At 51.8% G+C, this 23,403-nt stretch overlaps 8 protein-coding genes; 5 read left to right on the plus strand and 3 right to left on the minus strand.

The window, feature by feature from the left end:
- Window positions 1-18: 18 nt before the first annotated feature.
- GSBLH_T00000438001 (uncharacterized protein) lies at window positions 19-5,309 on the minus strand (the record flags this gene model as incomplete). XM_013038647.1 has 1 exon in its annotated part: window positions 19-5,309. One exon carries the CDS (start codon window positions 5,307-5,309, stop codon window positions 1,257-1,259), a length of 4,053 nt encoding a protein of 1,350 aa, XP_012894101.1. The 3' UTR covers window positions 19-1,256.
- Window positions 5,310-6,490: 1,181 nt separating this feature from the next.
- Window positions 6,491-7,328, plus strand: GSBLH_T00000439001 (uncharacterized protein; the record flags this gene model as incomplete). XM_013038648.1 has 5 exons in its annotated part: window positions 6,491-6,720; window positions 6,751-6,889; window positions 6,921-7,041; window positions 7,072-7,136; window positions 7,172-7,328. The coding sequence occupies exons 1-5, from the start codon at window positions 6,687-6,689 to the stop codon at window positions 7,326-7,328; spliced, it is 516 nt and encodes a 171-aa protein (XP_012894102.1). The 5' UTR covers window positions 6,491-6,686.
- Window positions 7,329-7,762: 434 nt separating this feature from the next.
- GSBLH_T00000440001 (uncharacterized protein) lies at window positions 7,763-9,322 on the plus strand (the record flags this gene model as incomplete). XM_013038649.1 has 10 exons in its annotated part: window positions 7,763-7,824; window positions 7,859-7,971; window positions 8,002-8,130; window positions 8,161-8,391; window positions 8,420-8,500; window positions 8,529-8,940; window positions 8,971-9,032; window positions 9,062-9,120; window positions 9,151-9,214; window positions 9,245-9,322. Exons 4-10 carry the CDS (start codon window positions 8,242-8,244, stop codon window positions 9,320-9,322), a joined length of 906 nt encoding a protein of 301 aa, XP_012894103.1. The 5' UTR covers window positions 7,763-7,824; window positions 7,859-7,971; window positions 8,002-8,130; window positions 8,161-8,241.
- An 8-nt stretch (window positions 9,323-9,330) lies between these two features.
- GSBLH_T00000441001 (uncharacterized protein) lies at window positions 9,331-10,977 on the minus strand (the record flags this gene model as incomplete). Its single annotated transcript, XM_013038650.1, has 9 exons — window positions 9,331-9,775; window positions 9,806-10,042; window positions 10,076-10,162; window positions 10,194-10,336; window positions 10,366-10,560; window positions 10,590-10,637; window positions 10,668-10,744; window positions 10,777-10,844; window positions 10,877-10,977. 9 exons carry the CDS (start codon window positions 10,975-10,977, stop codon window positions 9,331-9,333), a joined length of 1,401 nt encoding a protein of 466 aa, XP_012894104.1.
- A 4,238-nt stretch (window positions 10,978-15,215) lies between these two features.
- On the plus strand, window positions 15,216-15,411 carry GSBLH_T00000442001 (uncharacterized protein; the record flags this gene model as incomplete). XM_013038651.1 has 1 exon in its annotated part: window positions 15,216-15,411. The coding sequence occupies one exon, from the start codon at window positions 15,216-15,218 to the stop codon at window positions 15,384-15,386; it is 171 nt and encodes a 56-aa protein (XP_012894105.1). The 3' UTR covers window positions 15,387-15,411.
- A 41-nt stretch (window positions 15,412-15,452) lies between these two features.
- Window positions 15,453-17,087, minus strand: GSBLH_T00000443001 (Like-Sm ribonucleoprotein, core; the record flags this gene model as incomplete). XM_013038652.1 has 8 exons in its annotated part: window positions 16,763-17,087; window positions 16,663-16,732; window positions 16,590-16,633; window positions 16,503-16,559; window positions 15,839-16,473; window positions 15,772-15,799; window positions 15,659-15,736; window positions 15,453-15,626 (listed from the first exon to the last, which is right to left on the minus strand). Exons 1-8 carry the CDS (start codon window positions 17,051-17,053, stop codon window positions 15,453-15,455), a joined length of 1,377 nt encoding a protein of 458 aa, XP_012894106.1. The 5' UTR covers window positions 17,054-17,087.
- Window positions 17,088-17,158: 71 nt separating this feature from the next.
- GSBLH_T00000444001 (uncharacterized protein) lies at window positions 17,159-18,872 on the plus strand (the record flags this gene model as incomplete). XM_013038653.1 has 6 exons in its annotated part: window positions 17,159-17,191; window positions 17,222-17,568; window positions 17,602-17,764; window positions 17,793-18,588; window positions 18,620-18,793; window positions 18,822-18,872. The coding sequence occupies exons 1-6, from the start codon at window positions 17,175-17,177 to the stop codon at window positions 18,870-18,872; spliced, it is 1,548 nt and encodes a 515-aa protein (XP_012894107.1). The 5' UTR covers window positions 17,159-17,174.
- Window positions 18,873-21,247: 2,375 nt separating this feature from the next.
- On the plus strand, window positions 21,248-22,465 carry GSBLH_T00000445001 (uncharacterized protein; the record flags this gene model as incomplete). Its single annotated transcript, XM_013038654.1, has 5 exons — window positions 21,248-21,415; window positions 21,444-21,599; window positions 21,632-21,841; window positions 21,878-22,355; window positions 22,386-22,465. 5 exons carry the CDS (start codon window positions 21,248-21,250, stop codon window positions 22,463-22,465), a joined length of 1,092 nt encoding a protein of 363 aa, XP_012894108.1.
- Window positions 22,466-23,403: the final 938 nt, after the last annotated feature.

Here is a 23,403-nt window from a genome sequence, read left to right on the forward strand (position 1 = left end):
TTGTAGAACAAACAGGAGATGGTACAAGCGATTTAAAACATGTCTTCCTCACCAAACATGCTCTTTCCGCGATAGATAAGGCGAGTACATCTTTGCGACGTGTTGTAGCACCTCGCGAGCATCCTCTCAATTTTCTCAAGGTTTCTTTGGGACCTATGTTCAATGGTCAGTACAACACTACTTTGCAGTATTTCGCACCTGGAGCAATGATTGATTCCTTTCCAGAGTCGGAATGAGCTCATTCACAAGCGTCTCATACTTCTGACTCATCGCAGTGTAAATGTCCCGAATCACATCAATCTTGTTTTTCTGCTTCTCTGGAGGCCGGAAATTCAACGAAACACCCAGTCTGAAGGGGTCATCGAAGTTTAACATATCTGAATGGAATACAGATCAATAGCCAACCTGCATCCTGTGATGGCGATGGTTCCTCCACTTGGATCGCTTCATAGTATTTGTATTCGAACGCTTCCATGTCTTCGAAAAGACCCCACACCACCTTGTTGACCGCTTCCAGCAGAATGTCCATTGAATGTTGCTTGCGCTGTCGTTGCTGCTGTTTCCCAGTGTCCATAGAGGAAGCGGAAGCGGAAGCGGAAGGAGAAGCGGAAGCACTTAACCTCTTTTGGTTCTTCCGCTCAAGAACAATCTTTTCGCGTAAGTATTCTCGACAGACAGAAAACTGGGGATACATGGCACCAAAACGTTTGTCACTACATAAAACAATGCAATCTAACGATTACTAGATTTCCATACTCTCAGAAAGTCGAATTTGAAAGTCTCGAGCTGCGTACTCCGGTTCTGGCACAGCATTGCGTATCCCAAAAGCCAAGTCAACGATTTCCTTGGAATTAGAGGTGTAAGGAAAGTCGAATACAGGCAATGATTGGACGAAGAGATGACGGACTTTCTTCGAATGCAGCACCAGCTCATCTACTATCTGAAATGCTAAATCTCGAGTCTATAAACTGATTCGCAACATCCAATTGACACAAGACTATTCTTCTTCCGCATCTTCTCCATGAGTTTATTATAGTACATAATATTCATGTGATGCTCCCTAACTTGGTCCTAGATAGAATGCTTAGAAACAGATTTACAAGGATGTCATTCTTCAGGCGAGGATTCACATACGTGCTATCGCTCTCCGGGGAGGTTGCCTCATTGAGCATCTTTTCAATAATGGATAACAATCCAGGGTGCACATCCATAACATAAATTTTATGCAAACAAACAAATACGAAGGACTGATAAATTTACTTCCGTCCGCGAATTCCCTTCACCTTCGACTCATGAACTTCCAGCGTAACAGTGCAGGAAGACGAGTCTCCAGCGATAATCTGCGAATTGTAGCACGCCTTTCCGCTCTCCACGGACTTGATCTGGATCACACCGTCCGTGCAGATAGCATAGCGAGTCGTGCAGGTGTTCGACACGAAGTCGTCGACATCATCCACACAGATCATTCCGGAGAAAGAGCACTCCATTCCAGCGCACTCCGAATTCAACACTTGTTCATTGTTGTAGCACATCGTTCCCACCGCGGTCTTCTTGGGCGCTGTGTACTTGCCGTTGTTGCACTGCACGAAATAGCCCGAGCAGCGGCCCGTCACCAGCTCTCCGTCCTCGTTCGAGCAGCGAATTCCATCGAAGTCGCAGGTCGTCGTGGAGCTGCACACCTCGTCGCTGGCCGAGATGATGTTCTGGTTGTAGCAGCGCGTTCCGGAGGCCACAGCCACGGGCTGCGAGTACTTGTTGTTCACGCAGGTCACGAAGTATTCGGTGCAGGCGTCCGAGACAAGCGAGCCGTTGGCGTCCGAGCAAATGAAGCCCTCGAAGTCACACTCCACCGCCGAGCAGGCCGACTCCTCCACGATGACGTTGTTGAGGCAAGCCTTGCCGGAGTCCACGACCTTCGTGGTCACCGCGCCGTTGACGCATTCCTGGTAGCGAGTCGTGCACTTGCCGGTCACCAGCGCGCCGGTTTCGTCGACGCAGCGCGGTCCAGTGAAGGTGCACTCGGGCTGGTTGCAAGCAGAGCTCAAAACGATCTCGTTGTTCAGGCAGCGAGTTCCGTTGGCGACGGGCTGCAGCTTGGTCTGCTGGCCGTTGACGCACTCCACGAAGTAGTCAGTGCAGCGACCGGTCACGTAGTTGCTGGACGAATCCGCGCAGTGAATGCCCTCGAACGAGCACTGCGAGCCGGGGCAAGTAGAGGCGAGAACCACGTTTCCGCCGATGCACTTGGTTCCGGCAGCCACCTTCATCGGATTGGTGTACTTTCCGTTGTCGCACTCCACGAAGTAGTCAGTGCAGGTCGTATCGAAGACGATTCCGGCCTCGTCCGTGCACTTAATTCCAGTAAAGTCGCAGGTACCCTGGCTGCAAGCGAAAGGCAGCACCATTTCGCCCTTCAGACAATACGTTCCGTTGGCCACAGGCATGGGACGCGCGTAGAAACCGTTGTTGCACTCCACGAAATACGAAGTGCAGGTGTTGTCGTTGATCGCTCCGGAAGCATCTGAGCATCGCATGTTGCCGTTCGTGCATTGGACGCCCGTGCACTTATCGGTGCTGACCTGAGTTCCGTTGAGGCAACGCGTTCCGTCGGCCACAGCGCGAGGAGCCGTGTAGACGCCCTGATCGCACTCCAGATAGAACTCCGTGCATTGGTTGGTGAAGATTTCGCCGTTCGCGTTGGCGCAGACAATGGTGTTATCGACACATCGCGTAGAGTCGCACTGGCTCGCGGACACAATCGATTGCTTGAGGCAACGCGTGCCATCGGCCACGGGCTGCGGCGCACTGACAACACCCTCGTCGCACTGGACGTAGTAGGAAGTGCAGGAGTCGGTAACGATGGTTCCATCGGCATTGGCGCACTGAATTCCTTCGAACGAGCACTGCGCAGCGTCGCAAGTGTTCGCGTTCACCAACACGCCGTTCAGACATTTCTGGCCAGAAGCAACGGGACGAGGAGCGGTCTGCGCGCCATTGTCGCACTCCGCGTAGTAATCAGTGCAGGCATTGGTAATGATCACGCCGCTCGCGTCGACGCACTGCTCTCCCTCCCAGTTGCATTGATATCCGGTGCACTTGCTCACAGGCACGGCTTCTCCCTTCAGGCAACGCGAGCCAGCAGGCATGTCACGAATCGCAGAGTACTGTCCATGTTCACACATACGGTAGTGAGCCGTGCAGGTGTCCGTGTAGACAACTCCGTTGATATCGACACATTCAATTCCGTCAAAGTCACAAATCGGGCTAGCGCACTGGCCAGCATCGATGATCGTTCCGTTGTAGCATTTCGTTCCATCGGCCACAGGGCGAGGCACAGAGTACGCGCCATTGTCGCACTCCTCGAAGTAGTCCGTGCAGGTGGTTTCGTACACATCTCCGTTCGCGTTGCTGCAGCGAATTCCCTCGAAGTTGCACTCCGCAGTCGAGCACGCCGAAGCGTCCACAATCGCACCGTTCGAGCAGCGCGTTCCGTCGGCAACCGGCATGGGCTGCGTCAGCTGTCCGTTGGAGCACTCCACGAAGAAGGACGTGCACTGATCGTAGTAGACGTTTCCGTTGGCATCGGAGCACTTCAGTCCGTCGAAGTCGCAGTATTCGTAAGGGCAGTTATCGGTCGCAACAATCAATCCGTTGTAGCAGCGCGTGTTGTTGGCCACGGGGAGAGGAGCCGTCAGCGAACCGCCATTGCACTGAACGAAATGCGTCGTGCACATGTCGGTGTAGATCGTGCCGTCAGCGTCCGAGCAGCGAATTCCTTCCCACTCGCAAGCGACGCCCGTGCAGCTGGAAGAAGGAACAATTGTTCCCTTCAAGCACTTCGTTCCGTAAGCCACTCCCTGGACCTGTCCGTAGACTCCGTTATCGCACACAGTGAAGTAATCCGTGCAAGCAGTGGTCTCCACGACGCCCTCCGAGTTCGTACAAACCAGCTGGTCTTCCGTGCAGACGGGAGTCAAGCAGGTGTTCTTGGGAACCAGCTCTCCGTTCAGACACTTCGAGCCTTCGGCGACAGGGACGGGAGTAGTCTGCATGCCGTTATCGCACTCCACGAAGTAGTTGGTGCAGGTGTTGGTGATGATCTCTCCGTTCAGATTAGAGCACTTGACGCCTTCCCAGTCGCAGGAAGTGGTGCAGGAAGAAGAAGGCACTTGCTCGTTGTTGAAGCACATCGTTCCGTTGGCGGTCTTGCGAGGCTCGGAATACATTCCGAACTCGCACTGCACGTAATAATCCGAGCAGCGATCGGTGATGAGGGTTCCGTCCGACGTAGAGCAGCGAATTCCTTCGAAATCACACTCGTAATCCACATCCGAGCACTGGCTCTCCGCAATCATTTGTCCGTTCAGACAGCTCATTCCAGCAGCGGTGTTCTGCAGAGGACCGTACACTCCGTTCGAGCAATCGCGGTAGTACTTCGTGCAGATGTTCGTCTCCAGGTTTCCGTACGAGTCCGTGCAGATCGTTCCCTCCTTGCAGCTGCCAGAGCAGTCAGAAGCCAGCAGAATCTCGCCGTTTCTGCAGCTCGTTCCCTTGGGCACAGCCTCCACCGCGTTGTATTGGCCATCGCTGCACTGACGATAATAACCAGTGCAGATATCCGTCTGCGCCACTCCATTCACATCCGTGCAGAGAAGAGTTCCGTCCGTGCACTGGCACGCATCACAGTCGGCAGCATCCACGATTTGGTCATTGTAGCAGCGAACATCGTCAGAGAGCTTCATCACTCGATCCTGGCTGGTCTTCTCGACAGAGAGCTTCAAATCGTCGAAGCCCTCGCAGAGATAGATGTACTGGGTGCAGGCGTTCGACACGATATCGCCCATATCATCGCTGCAGAGGAACTTCTTGCCGTAGCAGATGTTTCCAGGGCAGAGATTGTTCGCTACGATTTCCTTGTTCAGGCAGGAGTTTCCTTCGGGAACAGCAATCGGACTCGTCACCTCGCCGTTCTCACACTTTACATAGTAGCCCGTGCACACGGTGGTGCGCTCCTGGCCATAAGCATTGGTACACTTAATGCCAGACCAAGTGCAGCACGCGCTCGTGCAATCGGAGCTAGCAACGATCTTGCCGTTCAGACATTTGGTTCCAGGACTCACACAAGTGACAGGACTTGCGATTCCATCGGTACATTCTCTGAAATAGTTGGTACACTTGCCATCCACTTGAACTCCTTGCGAATCTGTGCAGAAGAGACCTTCCTGATCACAGCATCGGCTCAGACTGCAAGAAGAGGCAGCCACAATCACACCATCGCGGCAACTTGTTGAAACAGGGTCGTTGACCATGATCGGATTGGTTTGAATCCCTCGATCGAGACAGAGGGCGTAGTATTTGGTGCACTCGCCTTGAACCCAGTTTCCATCGACATCAACACAACGAGCTCCAGTGTAGTCACATCCTAGAAATGAGCGAGACTCGAAAACAAGTTACCAATGGTGGACAGCGCTATCTGAAGAGAGATAGCGAACAGTATTACGAACTGCTTCTTATTCGATACCATACTTATTCAAAGAATATTTTTATGAGTTTACATCAAGGATGAGGACGAAGCCTCTCAACTTGAAAACCATGACATTGATAAGTTCTCGAAATCATCCTGCTTTCTATTTCCAGGATATCCTTTCAAAATCAAACGACACCTCCTGAGAAGGGATTGTTTTTTGTCATATCAGGAACATCGACGATTCCACCCTTTTACGCAAAATCGCAAATTCTTGCCATAACATTTCCAAAACTTTGCCTTCATTAACAATCATCCCAACCTGAATCAAACCAAATATCGGAATGTGGAGCAGATATAGAAAAGAAAAAGACGATAAGGATATAAAAGAAGACGAAAAAGTCCTTACCGATGAATCTGAAAAGAAGGAGGATCCAGCCGAAAAGTGTGACAACCCGCCATTTTCTAATTTCATAGAGAAGAAAAGGAGGTCGATGGTGGAGATGACAAGGAAGATGCTTCTGCTGAAACTGTGCCTACGGATCCTGCTACTTTAATTGATGAGGAAACCAATATGTTGCAAGAAAAGTTTAATAAGCTGAATCTGCCCAAAGATGAGTTATTGGATACCCGTGTGGATTCTAAGAAGTTTGAAGAAAAAGTGGAAATCCCTGAGAACAACATCAAGCTAAACCCAGACACTTTGAAAGCTTCAGGCAAGCAAGTCATGAATAAAGCCAAGGAGTTTTGGGAACGGCTCAAGAATCGCAGGCCTGAGCAGGTAATATCGATTCCGCGAATCAAGCGGCCATCGAAGACTCCTCCCCCCGTTGTGGAGGATGTGACGAATCTCAAAGACGAAATCGAGAAGGAGCCCGAATTAAAAACGATCGAGGAGCTCAAAGACCCGAAACTCGCCTCCTACCCGATCCTCTTTTCCAAAACCGTCGAAGTGATTCACGACAACCGAAAAGAAAACGCAGACAACGACATGAATCAAATCAAAAAGATCGTGGAGCCGGAAGTGGAGGTTCCCAAAGACCTCCCTCAATCCGAAAACGACCCCTACATGCCTCCTCCCAGCGGCTCCAACGGCTCCGATTCCCCCAAATCGCCCAAGAAAAAACCGTCCTGGGCGTCCAAAGCGGCGACAGCGGTGTGGTCGGCCACGCAGAAGAAGGCCGTGCTTCTCTACCACACCATTCGAGATTCCGACGTGGGGATGCAGTTCTTTGTGCTCTCTGTCGGCGTGGGAGGTCGCCGTTGGATCTCGATTTGATGCTTAGTGTCCGCTCTACTGATTTGGAAGCGCCACAGCTTTTATTCGTTCCGTTCTGCCGAGCAGCTTTTCACCACCCTCAAAGCTCCTTTCGAAATCCACGGCGTCGTTCACTCGATCAACCCACAGCGCGGCTTTGTGAATGTGTAGCGGTCCGCACAGCGCCGTAAACGATAGAAAGCAGCTTCCGTTCCCTCGCTATTTGCTTTCCGGCTCGCGCAACGCCGCGATGGAGTGCGCCGAAAGCGAGATCATTCCTCTTTCTCTTCTTGCAATCAACACAAACAAAACGAGCAACGTCGATTCTGACTCCGATCCTTAGGAATAGATGATGCTTCAAAGTCTTTACGCGACGTTGTCTCCGATTCCATGCAAAGCCAAAGTGTTTTATAGGTGATACTTTATTTTTCTTCATTGGTGACGTACAGCGCGCAGCACATCAATCCAGAGCTTCCGATCACTCCCTTCTACGGCGATTTGTTTTTAAAGGATTTTTCGGGGCGGTTCGGCATAAAGGGCTCGTATTACAGCTTGTCTCGCGAGCTGGTTCGCATGGGCGTCTGCTCCATCGATCGCGATATGTGAGTCGCAATGAACACGATCGAAACTAGAAATATCGATATTAATAAAGAGACGAGAGCTTTTATGAAGAAGCTGAGCAAAGATGAGTTTTATGCAATTCGAAGAGTGGAAATGGCGGGAAAGGGTGAGAAATAGAAGCTTGGGATTTGGGAGGAGAAGACACCGTCGTTTGAGGAGAATTGGCTCACGAGAGGGTGGTTTGCGATTTACCGGCCGTTCTATAAGAAATACGTGTTGCCAAGGAAATCGACTCATCTGTTTGACGGCCAGATTAAAAGAGCACAGTAGGAACCGTTTGTTACATCGATATACGATTGAATGTTTGTTAAAATACGAATGTTGCCTCGTCTTTTTTAAATTCTTCCTGCTTCTCCAGAACCTAGCTTGAACATTTTGGTCTTGATTGAACTTGGTGGCTTACTCCAGTTTTTGTTAACAACTAGATCGCATATGAATCCGTATTCAAGTGTAGCCCATCCCGCACATATCTACAATTTGGGTATTTTATTTGGGTCCGGAAGGTCATTTCATAGGAGATGAGGTACGAGCAAGGCTTGGAGATAAGTACTTTCCTGCGAAGATTATCGAGGTCAATATAAACAAATCGGATCCTCTTAAAAACCGATACTATGTCCACTTCGGCCATGTAAGCAATCGTGGCGATGTTTCGAACTAGGTGAATCGTCGAATGGATTCATGGATGTCGGCTGCGGATATTCTTCCCTACAAGCTAGATAACGAGGTAGTACTGTCTTTTCCCGATGTTTCGTAGATTATCGAGAAAGACAAAATTGTAGATACTATTGTACAATTTTGTTGATCGATCCACTTGTAGAATAAATTCGAAGTGGCCGGAGTCACAATCCAGCAAGCATCCGGTGTTATCGAGTTTTACGAGCCTGAGCACACCAGTAAAATGGGAATGGACGATGCCTCCATCCGCGAGCACGAAGAAGTGACGAAGGTGAAAAACATTCAATCCATCCAGATCGGTTGTTTCATCGTGGACACGTGGTACTTCAGTCCCTTCCCCAAAGAATTCTACCCCACAGGCCACACCGACCGTGTAGGCGTCGAGTCTTTTGGCGATGTAGCTTTTCATCTGCGAGTACTGCCTGAGCTTCTTCTTAACGTACTCGGAGCTTCACCGACACATGCAGAAATGCACGTTCTACGTAGTGACGGAGGAGGCCTTGCACGTAGAGCCCTCCAGGCGACGAGATCTACCGGAAGGACAATCTGAGCGTGTTCGAAGTGGACGGGAACGGCAATTATTACCAGCGCGTGTATTGCGAGAATCTGTCGTACATCGCCAAGCTCTTTCTGGACCACAAAACGCTCTACTTCGACGTGACGCCGTTCTATTTCTATGTGGTGACGGAGTACGACGACCAGGGCTATCACGTGGTCGGGTATTTCAGCAAGGAGAAATGCTCGGAAATGGGGTACAATCTCGCGTGTATCATGACGCTGCCACCGCATCAGCGAAAGGGGTACGGGCATTTTATGATCCAGTTCTCGTACGAGCTGAGCAAGATCGAGCGGAAGGTAGGGAGTCCGGAGAAGCCGCTGTCGGATCTGGGGCATATCTCGTATCATAGTTTTTGGAAGGAGGGTGTGTGTATGCGTGCGCAGTGATTCATAGAGATCATAAAATTGTTGGCGAAGTCGCATCAGCAGATGCTGTCGTTGGTGGATATCGCGAAAGTGGGGAAGAAGGGAGGAATGAAGCGCAGATGACATCGTTCACGACGGAGGATATCCAGGAAACGCTGAAGCTGCTGGATTTGTTGAAGTAGAAGAGAGGGCGAGGCGTGAGCGGCAGATATTATAACGGACAGTATATTCTGACAGTGCCGCAGAATCTATTGGATATGCTTCCGAAGAGTGTAGGGACGAGGGAGAGGAGTGAGAGCAAGAAACGGAAAGGACCGATCGTGTATCCGGAGTGCATTCATTGGCGACCATCGCGAGTAGGAGAGAGAAGGGAGGCGTGATGGATAGTTCAGTCGGAAGGATAAATGGTCGTACGATCGGCTGGGCGAAGACGACAAAGTGCTGTGGATTGTTTGTTGCAACACGCACGCAAGCAAAGATTTAGATCATCATCGTCCTCTCCGTTCAGAGCCGCCTGCTCCAAAGCTTCCAGCGGCGACAGCTTCGGAGCTTCTTCTTCTTTTTCTTTTTCTTTTTCTTTTTCTTCTTTCGCTTCTTCCACGGGCGCAGCCTTCTTGGGAGACTCGGCCTTCTTGGGAGACTCCACCTTCTTCGGCGCTTCAGCCTTCGGCGTTTCGACCTTCTGCGGCGACTTGGGCGACTTGGGCGACTTGGGCGACTTGGGCGACTTGGGCGACTTGGGCGACTTGGGCGTCTCGACCTTCTTGGGGGCTTCCGCTTTCTTGGGCTTCGGAACGACCTGTCGAGGCGCGGGCTTCTTGGGCTCCAGATCGCTACAGTGAACGGATCGGCCCACGTCCTACACGGGCTGCGTCTCGTCTCCCTCGGCCTGCTTGAGCATGGCCTCGGTCTCCTCGCGGTACCACTCCACGGGCTGCGCGATCTGCACGTTCTTCCCGATGCGGTTCACCTGCTGCTGCACGAAGTTGAGCTGGTTGTGCTGGTGCAGCTCCTCCACGCGCGCCTCGTCGAAGTCCTCGCACGCCTTGATCAGATCCTCCTCCAGCGCGATCTCCTGCGAGCGGAGATAGCTGTCCACTCTACGGATGAGCCTGCTCGCTTCGCGAGACTACTGGAGATGCTGGTTGAACTCCTGCTGCGCGGCGGGGAGGTCGCCGGCGCCCAGATAGATCACCACGATCGAGAGATAGCACTTGAAGCTGGGGGTGAGGCAGAGGCGAACAGAGAGACATGTTGTGCTCCTGCTGCAGCTTGGTGAACAGAGCGATCATGCGGCGCAGGAGGATGATGGCGGACTGGAAACGGCCGATGCGCAGAAGCAGATTCAGCGTGTTGTTGAAGGTGTCCACGGCGAAGTCCTGGCGGTCGAAGTTCTGCATTGTACAGCATTTCGAGGCAGTACCACAAAGAGGTTGCAGGCTCGAAGCATGTAGCCAGCCGCCATGTGGATGTTCTTCTTCTCCACCACATGCGCGATCTTCACGAGGCATTCGGCGGCTTTATCCATGCAGTTCGCGAGGAGGTACTCTTTGCAGCTGCGGTCATAGTAGTCGCGAGCGTCCGCGTCGCTTTTGTCATCCTTTCTCTGAATTGATAGCTGGAGATGAGAATCCTTTCGAACCATACAAGAGCACACTTCTCTAATTTTGTGGCAGCATTCAGATCATCCTCGAGCTACCAATAACACCATGTCAAAAAACCCACCTGTTGATCGATTTCGGAACTTTTTTCGTAATACTCAATGGCTTCAGGCAGTTTCTGTGCAACGTAATACGCTTGAGCTAGGGATTAGGACAACCCAGCTAGATCTTACCGGCCTCGTAATATTCAATAGTGGCTCCATTCAGATCGGGCTTACGCTTGAAAAATCCTGTTTTCATGCTAGTCCATAACAGAAAACAGCCGGATTCTACCACGCGCGAGCTTTCTCGAGGTGGGCTTCCGCTTCCGCAATTTTTCTGGCTTTCATCCGTTCGAATAACCTTGAATTAGGTCTTTCTTCATCAAGAATCATTTCTGCGGAAAAGTCAAAATTCCCGCGAGTCTTTCTGTGTCAGATCCAGTACATAATAAATAAAAAAGAACGATTCGAGTATGAATAAAATGGAAACGCTAATCAAGATAAAGTCATCTGGAAAGGTATTGAAGACTTATCTTAATCCATTCCAAACAGTGAAAGAAATAATCGATGAAAAACTACTTCCTGATCTTGCCGTAGCGTTTTGAATCGATCGGTTTGATTTTTAGCATGCAGGACTGATGCCTCACGATGCCAAGATCCAACTCAGTATTAAGGAGATGGTTCTTGTCCCTGGAAACCGTCTAATCGCTTATGGTTACCAAACAGGTGATGAGATCTTGGTTGAGGAAGTTCCTGTTGTGTTGTTCGTTCTCTTTAAACGTAGGAAAGCGTCCCTGAGAGTACAACGGACTATTCTGTTGCAGGTAATCTCTCTCCCTGACCCTTATTTTCAGCTGTTGCCGTGTCTAAGCTAATCTACAATAAGGATTATTCTGGAGTCCTGGAGTTTTTGGAGAATCTCTTAGACTACCCAGAAATCTTTGCACCTGCACTCCGTGTTTTTGTCGCTAGCATCAATGTCCGTATGTTCTACTCTTGGGGTTCGATCCAGAGCTGATTCCATTGGAGGCAGTTCTACAGCTCCCAGGAGTCCGAATTCCACGCTTCTTCGAGCTCTTCACGAAGATTCTTCTGCGGTACGGGGGTTGGAAAATTATTGAGAACAACATTATCGTGAACACCAGCCTGGTCGTTCTGGGCACGATCTTCGTCCAGATCCCGATCACCAACTTCAGTGATGAAGTGATCTATTCGGTATGGATGAGCGTGGTGTACTGCCTGGATTCCTGTTTGCAAACCTATTCTCAAGGCCGCCAGAGCGTGTGTCTGGAGCCCCCGAACTACGGCGAGGGTGCGGATAATCTGCTGGAGTACATGAACCGCGACGTCGACGAGCAGTCGACGATCACAGTGACGACCGAGCTGATCGTGTATCTCTTCTGCTTCCTCTTCCTCCACGCGCAAGTGCAGGAGGAGCTGAAGAAGGACTACGCGCTGCAGACGATGATCCAGCTGATGGAAACGAGCGTGGAGCTGTACGCGCTGCAAACGCTGTTCTTCTACGCGTACGGCCATGCGATTAGCAAGCGTAGGAGCTCACGGAGGGGGTGAAGAGCAGACGCGGAGATGATTAAGACGGAACTGTCGCTGCTGGTGGCTCGGCATATCATCATGCATTTCAACGAGTTCGTGAAGGTAGGAGGAGAGGAGGATGAGATTGGATGACCGGTAGCATTGTCTGGAATACAAGGATGAGTTGGACATCGTGGACAGCGTCGGAACCAACGTCCACTTCTCGTCCTCGTTCGTGTACTGTCTCGGTGCGATCTGCTCTATGATGAATGGTGGGCATTGGAGGACGGATTAACGCGCAGAGACGCTGGACCAGGTTTTCCAAGGCGAGCGCTACGCCTTCTTCCAAGTGTTCAAAGCGTGTCTGCAGCAAGTTCTCGTCTCCTACCAGCAAGCCTCCATGGAGAGCGACCGCGAAGACTTCCTCTTCGTCCTCCAAGACTTGCTGCGCTTGCTGGCCGTGATGACGTACGACTCGGTGCTCTGCCAAGCGATCGCCAGCGCGGACATCGAGAACACCAACGCGCTCCTCGCCTCCCAGGAGAACGGACTCGACGATTCCGTGGAGCGGCCGTCCTCTACGGATATGGAGCTGCTTCCCCTGCTGTGCTCGATCCTCGCGGAGGTTCCCGACAGTCTCTGCGCCATCCTCATCAGCTGCATCCTCCAGAACATGTCCTCCTGCAGTCGTGATCAATCGTCTTGCTAACACGCAGAGAAGCTGAAGGCGTGCCTCACGGTCAAGCACCAGTGGTTCTCTCTGCTCGGCACGGTGATCCAAAACGAACTCAACACGGTTGAGAGCGGCAACCACACTCCCTTCGGCCTGGAGCAGCTTCTCTTCATTCCGCAAGAGGCCGTGGAGCAAGCCAAGGACAATCTCCTCTATCTGACGTTCCTTCTGGACCATCTGCTGCGCGCCGCCAGCAATCTGGCCTGTCTGGACCGTACGCCCTTCGTCGGGATTGGTGAGCGTAGACAAGTTCGCGAACGTGGTGTTCCAGAGCGCGTTGTGGACCTCCGGAGACCTGCTCCGCGTGCTGGGACTGGTCCATTACGGCGCGTCGATGACGGTGACCGTGCTGATCTTCGTGAAGGTGGTGATGATGCAAGAGGGAGGCGCGTCCCTCGAGACGATCCAGCAGATTCTGGATAGCGCGAAGCTCGGTTTGCGTGAAGAACTGAGCCAGATGCAGCAGAAGCAGGACCACGTCGACGAGAGAGCGGCGCAGGAATACGCGCAGACCTCCGCGAAGGCGCAGGAGTGGATCCAAACGATCGAGAGCGCGCTGCAGGGCTCAGGTGGCTCTTCGACGCCCGTTTGATTTGTAGGAAGCGAAGAAGGCGAGTCGGAAACGAATCTGGCGACGCTGATCACTCCGATCCCCGACAGCGAAATCTCCTCGTTCTGTAGGTGATGAAAGAAGGGGATCACGGATAGTATTGACGTACTCGCTGAGTCCGATGTCGGTGGCGGCGTGCTACCAGGAAGTGAACAACATGCTCACGATGGCGTCGATCTTCCTCGTGAAGGAGGGCGAGGTCCCCAACATGGACAGCGATCTCTCCGTCGATTTGTTCCTGCCTCTCGAGGCGATCTGCACGTCGTTCGATCTCATCGTTCCTTATTTTTTTCTCTCTCGTGATGCGTGTAGTTCAGCAACCAGAACATCGTTTCGATCGAGTACGACAACATGATCATCAATCCGTATTCGCGCCTCAACGAGCACATCAATACTCTCCAGTCCGTCATCGTCATCGTCACGCGCAACCCGCTCCAAGCCATGGACAGCACCGCGCACACGCTCTACACCGCCAAGAACCGCTCCAACCGGAGGATTATTCCGCTCGGCAATACCGAGACCCTGCAGCGCAGCCTGTTCAACATGATCAACGAGCACACGCTGAAGCTGATTCCGCTCGAGACGGAGGCGATTTCGGACGGCGAAGAGAAGGAGAACGAAGGCGAAGGCGACGGAGACGCGGCGTCTCCCAGCCCCGCCGCGTTCCAGATGGTCTACCCCAACCCTCTCCGCGCGAGCAACCGCTCTCTGCGCTCGATGCGGGAGCTGGAAGCGATCGGGGAGTCGGACAGCGAGGACAGCTCGGATAGTTCGGACATGGAGCACGCGATCGACGAGGTCGAGGCCACGCTGCCCGCGTTACCCAAGCTGCCCATGGCGATCTCCACGATCCCCGAGGATGTCGACGAGGAGGTGGAGGCCCAGCGCGAGGACGCGGCGAGCCCGTCCGAGCACGCGCCGATGCAGATCCGGAACCCCTACCAAGACGGAACGATCCAGCGCGAGCTGTTCAACCAGCTGCTGCAGAACGGGACGCTGACGGCGAAGACGGACATGATCGAGAGCTTCCGCGTGGTGATGCGCGATCTGGCGGCGGAGCGGGAGTACCAGCCCATAGCGCACGTGTTCGACATGGAGGAGGACAACAGCAGGGTGCGGATGAAGATGCGCCGCATGATCAAGAACCTCCACAACGATCCCTATTACGATCGACGTAGGCGTCTCTAACTCTCTGCTCTGTAGACTCGCTGATCATTCTGGACTTCATGAACTGCGGTGGCATCGATCGGTTCTGGTACGTGCTGCAGTATCTCATCAGCAATCTCTCGGGTAGCCGCCTCGCCTCGCCTCGCCTCTCACCTCTAGCCTACACGATCGAGGACTACGAGCCAGTGCTCCGCGGCTGCATCGAAAACCTTCCCGCGAAGCTGGACGCCACCGACTACCAAACCTCCCACAACGATCTCTTCCTCGTTCTCAAGTATCTGACCGACTGCAGCAAGCTGAGTCCGCGCGTGGAGGGCGGCTGACGCGTAGAGAAGGCGCTTCGTCTCTGCGTGGTCCACGAAGGAAACTATTTGGTGAGCGCGCTGCGCAAGTTCCACGAGCTCTGCAAGCAGGATCGGTTCGAGGTGTACCAGACTAACTGCCTGACGCCGATCGTGGCGATTTTGCTGGCGATTGTGAACGACCGTATGCGGAATCGGAGGGGCGTTAGCTGTAGCGGAGATGAACACCAGCATTGTGCGATGCAACGGAGCGGAGCTGCTGTGCGATTTGTTCCAGTGCCAGCATATGCGGAACAAGCAGATTTCGGCGCTGTTGAACTTGGTGGCCGTGACAAAGACGATGATGAAGGAGATGCCGGAGGAGGATAAGAGAAACGTGAAAGACGCGATTCGAACGATGGTGGATTATGTGGATGATGAAACATGCAAACGACGACTCCAGCGAATGATTATGTGAATTAGGTGATTTGTGTGTGTCTTTCGGATTGTTTGTTGGAGAAAGGAGAAAAGGACACAGGGTACATTACGTTCGGACAAGAGGAGAAATCAAAATAACAGCATCGCCTCGCAAGTAGAGCGCTTCGAAGTTTCGAACCACATTCTTCTTTACCTCGTTGTTTGTCTCCGGATCGACGGTCACAATCGTCTGAGTCTCCTTTGCGTTTGAAACAACCATATTCAAGTGCTGATCGTATGCCTATTCATCTTATCAATCTTACAATCCCGTACGAGCAACTTTCCGCGAATCTCGCGGCCATGACGGCACTTGATGACAACTTCCTCATCGAGACTGAGTCTGATAAGGTCCTACGCAGAATCATAACCACCACGGAATGCTGTACAAAGGGCTGGCTCACCGAACTGCTCATACTTTTTGAACAAGGAAAATGTGCCAAACAAACAATCCACTAAAGCGAATTAGTATAGTTACCACTTTTCAAACCCTTCTTCATCTGATACAAGGTATCCTGGAGTTCCTTCTTCTCCCGCATTAACTCCTCCAATTGTTCAGCCGGCGCATTATCCTGCTTTGCATTCCGTATTTCAATGTCAATCTGCTGAATATCGAACATTTTTTCCGCAATCCTATACTCCAGCTCCCCCTTCATTTTCTCGGTATATTCCCCGATTTTCTTCTGCATCAGCGATTTGGCCGCCTTCTCATAGTCGATATTATAGCGGGATCGCAGCACTTTGTATGTCATATCACCATACATTGTGGGGAACAATTGAGAATAATCAATATTAAGATCACCATCAGGAGCATGATTAGCATCATTATCATCAGCTTCTTCTTCTTCCTTTTCTTCCTTTTCTTCTTCTTCTTCTTCTTCATTCGTATCGAATAACGTCGTATCCCCTTTGTGATTTTCGATCCATTCTTTCTTTGCTTCGGAAAGCCGAGTCTTGAATTCCTCCATCGAGCCCTTCTTCTTTTGCACGACATCCAACGCGAACAGCAAAAATTCATCGATGCTCATCACCCGGTTGAGCCCAGGAAGCGCTTGCAAGCTCGGAGACTCCCAATCGGATATACATAAGGTCTAATCAAGAGAATGAAAGAGGAGGGTACGAGATACGATCCAGAAGATAGCGATTCAATGCATTCTTCTGGAATTGAACCGACAACCTATCTGTGAGGAATGCGAGAGAATAAAACGGTGGTGAGGAAATCGACAGCATCTTGGCGGTACACACCGTTCTCTGCGGTTAAGTGCACAATCAACCCATACCAAGTAGAAAATCCATGGCAGTGAAAGTTTCTCCCAGCATTTTCTTAATATCTGAAGAAGAATTCACTCTCTATCCCTCGAAAGACTCTGCAAATCTTACAAAAACCCGGTAGGGACTCTGTTCGTCGACAGGGAACCATTTTGTCAAGCACTGCCGAATGTAGGGAGTATAATACAAGATTTTTTCATCCATATAGTCTCGAAACCACCTATTGGAGGCGTAGGTATTAATTCCGTAGCCAATCGGAACAATAACAGCAACTCCTCCAATAATCCACGGCGACACAATCCATTTGGACTTCTTTTTCGCATTTGCAAACTGGCGTTGGAGACTCAACCGGTTCATCGCTGAAAATGTAGGGTGCCCCCTGCTCGCAAACCTAGACAACATAATGAATTCAAATAAAAGTCTAAGACAGAGGTCGCGTCCAATTTGGAGCTTCCAGAAATCGGCACTATTTTGTCATTCTATTTGAGTTTGTCACACCTTTTTGCTGAAGTGATCGAGCACAATGCTACGTCTAACTGAGTATTTTTGAGAGTAGGAGTACGATGTTAGAGTGCTTCCCGCTCCCGTAAACAAGTATGTGGAGGTGAAGAAACAGGAAGTATCAAAACCGAAAGCAAAGAAGGTATACAACATTCCGCCCTATGGGCAGCGTGAGAACTATGTTCCTCGTACCCTTGAGGATTTTGGTGACGGAGGTGCTTTCCCTGAAATCCTTATACTCCAATACCCTCTCGACATGGGCCGATCGGACCGAGCCGGTGACACGCGTGTCGTAACGGTAGCGACCGATGAAGACGGCGTTCCTGATTTCCAAAAGAATCTACTGAACCAGGGATCGAACAAACAGATGATCGTTCACACAAAAGTGTCTTCTCTGATCGGGTCTTCCGCGGAAGGTTTTTTGGAATTGCGCGTTCCCTCACCCACAGACGACGACCTCGCCCGTCCCTCCGACGAGGCCATCGCCGCGCTGACCCAAAAGACGCGCGAGGCCATGGAGAAGAAGGTAAACCGCAAGATCGCTTACGCGCTTCCCGGCAAGCTCCCCGAGGGCTCTCTTCCCGGCGACGTGAAGCCCGCGGAGTTCTACAAGTATTCCCACCCCATCGCCTCAATCGAGATACACCCCCGTGGAGCCATTAACCGGCCGCGTGCTCGACCAGCGCGTGATTCACATGGTGGAGGTCGAGCAGGACCCGCTGGACCCGCCCAAGTTCCGCCACCTCAAAGTTCCCGCTGCGTTCAACGACGACCCGGTGCCCATTCTGCACTCTCCCCCGCGGAAAGTGACGGTCCAGGACCAGCAGGACTGGAAGATTCCGCCGTGCATCTCCAACTGGAAGAACGCTCGCGGGTACACGATCCCGCTGGACAAGCGTCTGGCGGCGGACGGGCGCGGGCTGCAGCAGACGGTGGTGAACGACCGCTTCGCGACGTTCGCGGAGGCGCTGCAAGTGGCGGAGAGCAAGATGCGCGAAGAAGTCGAGCTGCGAAACAGCATCGTACGGCAGCAGAAGGAGAAGGAGCGGCTCTCGCAGGAGGAGCTGCTGCGTCGCCGCGCGCTGGAGGTGCGGCAGCAGCACGAGGACCGTCGCCGGATCGATTCCGCCTCGTTTTTCTTTTTCTTTTTGGTTGATTATCGCAGAGAAAACCCCGAGGATCGCGAGGCACGACGCGAACGCGACCGGCAGCGCGAGAAGCTGCGGCGCGAGGCGGAGCGGGACCTGCGTCGGCGCGCGCAGGGCCGTCGGACGCAGGAGGAGCGCGAACGGGAGCGCGACATCAGCGAGAAAATCGCGCTGGGCCAGGCGGCGGTGGCGAGCAACAGCGGCGTGACATTCGATTCGAGGCTGTTCGACCAGAGCGGGGGCATGGGGAGTGGAATGGCTGCCGATGATGGTAGAAACGGGGAAACGGTGGAACGTAGAATATAATGTGTACACGAAGCCGCTGTTTATGGACAAGATGGAGACGAGGTATCGCGTGGATGAGGCAGAGACGATGAAGTACACGCAGGACGATGTGATGAAGGCGGCGGAGCGGGGCGGAGCGAGGAGCGAGCTCGATGTCGAGGAGGAGAATTATCGGAAACGAGCGAGTGCGTATTCGGGGACTGTAGAGGTAGGCGAGTCGAAGGGGTGCGATGTAGTTTACGGATGGCGTCGTAAACTCGGAGAAACGTCATAAAAAAGAGGAATAGTGTTGTTTGTTGGAAACTTGGAATCCCCGCGGAAGGGAGCGGATTGCATTATTATCTTAGAACGTGCTATTTCGCTTGGTAGGTGGTGCAGTGATGGGGTAGAACACACGCGGAGGGAGGAATTGGTTTTCGCCTGATGTTGATAGTGGTCTTGGTCGTTTGGTCGAACGAGCTTCTTTCTAACGCTGCTTGTAGAGGAACCGAAGCGATGCCCCCACGTGGATCTCGTAGACAGCATATTAATGATGAGTATACCGAGGAAAGCGATAATAGCTCATACAAACGGCGAAGAAAGGAGCCGTTGCACCAGGAAAATGATAGCGGGAGCGAAATGCCAACCACTCATTTTGGTACTTCTTCAGAATGCGTTTTTATGGTATAGATGAGGTTGACTATGAGGAGGCTGTTGCGGCGTTGCGCAAGCAGCACGACGATAGCTTGATCCTCATCGAAACTGAGCACCAAATGCGTATAGACTCCGCCAACAAGCTGGCCAAGTTTGAAGAAGAGCGCCTGCAGCGTTTTTTTGAAGTAAGACGGCGCGATTGGCTGGTAACTAGAATGAAGTAAAAGAAATCAAACGCAAAATCTCCGAGGAAAAGGCGGCATCGCTAAAGCGGACCTCGGAGGGTATCTGTATGTTCCTTTTTTGTGAAAATGCGAGTATCTAACGAATAGACAGAAAACACCGTATTTTGCCACCCAAGAATGATGATCATGGACTGAGCACGAAGAGTGGTTGTCTTCGTTTTGTTTCATTGTAGAGGAAGATTCCACGCTGTCTGTGTCGCTTCCAGAGAGCGACGTGATCGATGATATCCGCTATATGGTGAGTGAATGGTACAAACTGTCGCGCGCGAACAATCTGAGTATGCCTTGTTTTGGAGTCTTTAGAAGATTCTGCGAACGTTGTTGTGGTTCTTCCGGGGAACAGACTGGTGATTAACGATTGCTACGTGGAGGCGGGAATGGCGTGTTTAATGAAGTACGGCACGGACACGATGCAAGGTCAGTTCATTTCTGCGGATCAAAAGGAGGTAGGAAAGGGTGATGTCTCGGAGGTAGTTCATGTTCAAACCCGAGAAGGAAAAAAGAAAAAAATACCCGTTAGAGCTACTACGAAGTGGAGCGATTCTCTTGTGCCCTGTAAAATCAGAATCGGAGCTCATCCAAGAATAGGAGTTTCATTTTGTGTTGTTTGTTTGATTGCCATAATCTCTTCTTTGTACCATTTTACCAACCTCACTTGGCTGCGTTGGGTCTGTCTATATGTCATGGGTACTTGCATCTCGAAATCGGACACGGAAGACTTTTCTCCTTGTAGGACGAGTAATATGATGTGTGACCAATCTAGTATCAAAGTCAGACTACCAAACTCTGAAAATCCAGTTCTATGTAGGTCGGAGCGTTGCCTTGGTCATAGCTAGGCTCTTGCTTATAATCGAAGTAAAGAGGGTTATATATTGAAGGAAGACTTCCTTCGTTTATTTAACCTGCCTGGTTTACTGGGCGGTGTGGTATTTTGGGATGTTGTGATGTAGAACGACTCTTTGTGATGTTCGATGTGAATCGAGATGAGAAAATCTATTGGACAGATTTTATGCGAGGTTTGAAGCAATGTATGTTTGCTGACGAATCGGAGCTCGATGGGTTTATCTTTCATTTCTTTAGTCTGAATGAGTATGCGATCGCTCCATTTTTTTATTTTTAGTCGTATCGATGTTGAGTTTGAGGAGTTTCAGACAATTATGCAACATCTTCCTCCCAGCGTTCTCTACGTGGTTATCAAGTCATCCGAAAACCGCAGCACAGAGTGCGAGAGTAGTTTCGCGCTTTCCTCGTGATCCCTAGAATGGTGTCAGAAATACGTGAATCATCTCGATGACTTGGTAATTCTCGAGCACTCCCTTCATTCTAGCCCTCCGCAGCCATCCAAGAAGGCATCATGCTTCTCCTCATCGCCTACTTCCAGAGCAACGACTACGACGTTTCTCCTTTTCCCCCATTGAACAGCAGAGTTGCACCACCATCAACTTCCACGACTTCTCCGTGTTTCTCCGCGAGCAGCCGCAGCTGCGCGACTACTTCCGCGTAGTTCTCCGTTTCCCCGTTTCCCCTAGTCAATCTTCAGCGTGGTGATCGGGATCTCCCCCACGCCGCCTCTGCCGGCCCCGCACTCGCTGACGCACGCGACGCCGGCGTCGGACACGATCAAAGAGCCGTCGTACGACGGTTCCATCGACCCGGAGGTGTACAACACGCGTCGCGAGCGCTGTCTGGAGCGCACGGGGCACCCCGAGAAGTACTTCGGGTTCACGCGCGCGTACTGGAGCATCGCGTGCACGCACTGCCACAAGGAGGTGCGGTTCTGCTGCATGTGCCAAGGCGAGCTGCGGCCGGTGGAGAAGGGAGTGAAGGACGGGATCCATCGGCTGCAGTGCATCGAGTGCCACCGCGTGGTCACCATGCGCTACTGCTCCGCCTGCGGACATCAGTTCGAGGACACGGTCGTCGACGCGCGCATGGAGATCCCCGGCGTGAACGTAGCGCTGAGCGAGGGCTTCGAGGTAGGTGGGAACGCAGAAACACACCGGGGAGCTGTACAAGCAGTCGCATTTCTCGGGGATGACGAAGGTCTACGCGCGGCTGCAGAACCATTTCTTGTATTTGTTTAACACACCCGCGGCCGATGTGCCCAGCATGGCCTTCTTTTTGGACAAAGCCACTGTGCAGATGTGAGCATTCAACCCACCCTTGAGAATAGAGTGCCCGACGCCAAGAACGCGAAGTACTTCGGCTTCACTCTGCAGTTCCCCGCGGCATACGACCAGACCTTCTACACCACGACGGAATCCGACCGAGCGAGCTGGGTGAAGACGATCGAGGAGGCGTCGGGCGTGCGGCGCTTCGGCGACTTCTACGACCTGCGCGAGAAGATCGGCGAGGGGCGTTTCGCGGAGGTGTACCGCGTAGGATGGAAGTCGCTGGGTGGTGGTGACGTGCAGTGTATCGAGAAGAAATCGCGGAAGGAGTACGCGGTGAAAGTGATCGCGAAATCGAAGCTGACGGAGAAGGAAGCGCAGCTGATCCAGACGGAAATCGCGAATTTGTCGCTGGTGCAGCATCCGAACATCGTCACTCTCATCGAAACCTTCGAGTCCCCGCACGTACTGGCTTCTCTCGCAGAGTTTTATGCGCAGCATATGTACATCGTGATGGAGCTTCTGCGAGGCGGCGAGCTGTACAGTAATATCTGCGGACGAGCGATTTTGAGCGAGTTGGAGGCGTATCAGATCATCGCTCCGCTCACCAATTGCTTGTGTTATCTGCACAACATGGGGATTATTCATCGCGATATCAAACCTGAGAATATTTTATGCAACTCCAGTTTGTTTGATGTTAAAATCGCCGATTTTGGGTTCTCTAAACTCATTTTCCCGCGGGAAAAGCTCGACTATCCTTGCGGAACGCTCAACTATATCGGTTTGGCTTGATGAATGTGCTGAGGGGTAGCTCCGGAAGTCATTACAAGGAAGGGATACACGACGAAAGCAGATATGTGGTCGCTGGGAATCATTTTTTACCTCATGTAAAAATAGTGCCGATTTTTGACATTCCAGATTACGAGGCAGATTGCCTTTCGACGGAAAGACGAAGGAGGAGATTATTGACCAGGTGATTCACATCGAGCCGGACTACAATAATAAGTCTTTTTTGCGTCTTTCCAAAAATGTGCCCGATTTTTGGAATTTTAAGAAATAGTGTCAAGACGCGATAAAAGGCCTGTTAAACAAGAATCCGGACTACCGATTCTCCGCAGAAGACTTGTTGCATCATCCCTGGTTCAGCGACATGCAGCGAGAGCTTGAGCAGCAATCTTCACATCATGCCTCCGATCTGTCCGATGAAGTTCCGGCCTTGCGTCGAGAAGAGCGAACGGGAGTTTCGGATGTCTCGAAGGTGTTGGGCGTAACGTTTCCCGCGGGGATCGACGATTCGGAGTGGGTGCGGAGCGAGAAGGAAGAATTGGATTCGCTAGCGGCGCTGTCGTTCCGATTGAATCCGGAGGCCGTAACACCCGATAATGAAACGCCTCAGAAGAATAAGGAGGCGGGATTGGAGTGTCGGGAAGAAGGAGAAGAGGTGAAGGAATTGGCGAATGAGTTGAAGGAGAAGTCAATGAGTGAATTGAATGATAAATCTGTGAATGAATCAACAGAGGAGCAATCGAGTGATAAATCAAAAGAGAATTCATTGAATGACGAAACATCGAATGAAAAAGCATCGAATGAGTCATCGAATGGTAAAGCAATGAACGACAAAGCATCGAATGATTCATCGAATGACAAAGCATCGAATGACTCCCGCGATGTTCCCTTCCCTTCGACTCGTGGTTCCAATCATCCTGAAAGCGAAGTTTCCGCTGCTGCACACAGCGGCGATCCCCCTTCTCCTTCTCCTTCTCCTTCTCCTCCCTCACCGATCCACTCAAACCAACGTGAAGTCGACAGCCTCGCCGACCCCGGAGCAA

Source organism: Blastocystis hominis (assembly GCF_000151665.1).
Source record: "Blastocystis hominis, Singapore isolate B (sub-type 7) whole genome shotgun sequence assembly, scaffold_0".
NCBI lineage: Eukaryota > Bigyra > Opalinata > Blastocystidae > Blastocystis > Blastocystis hominis.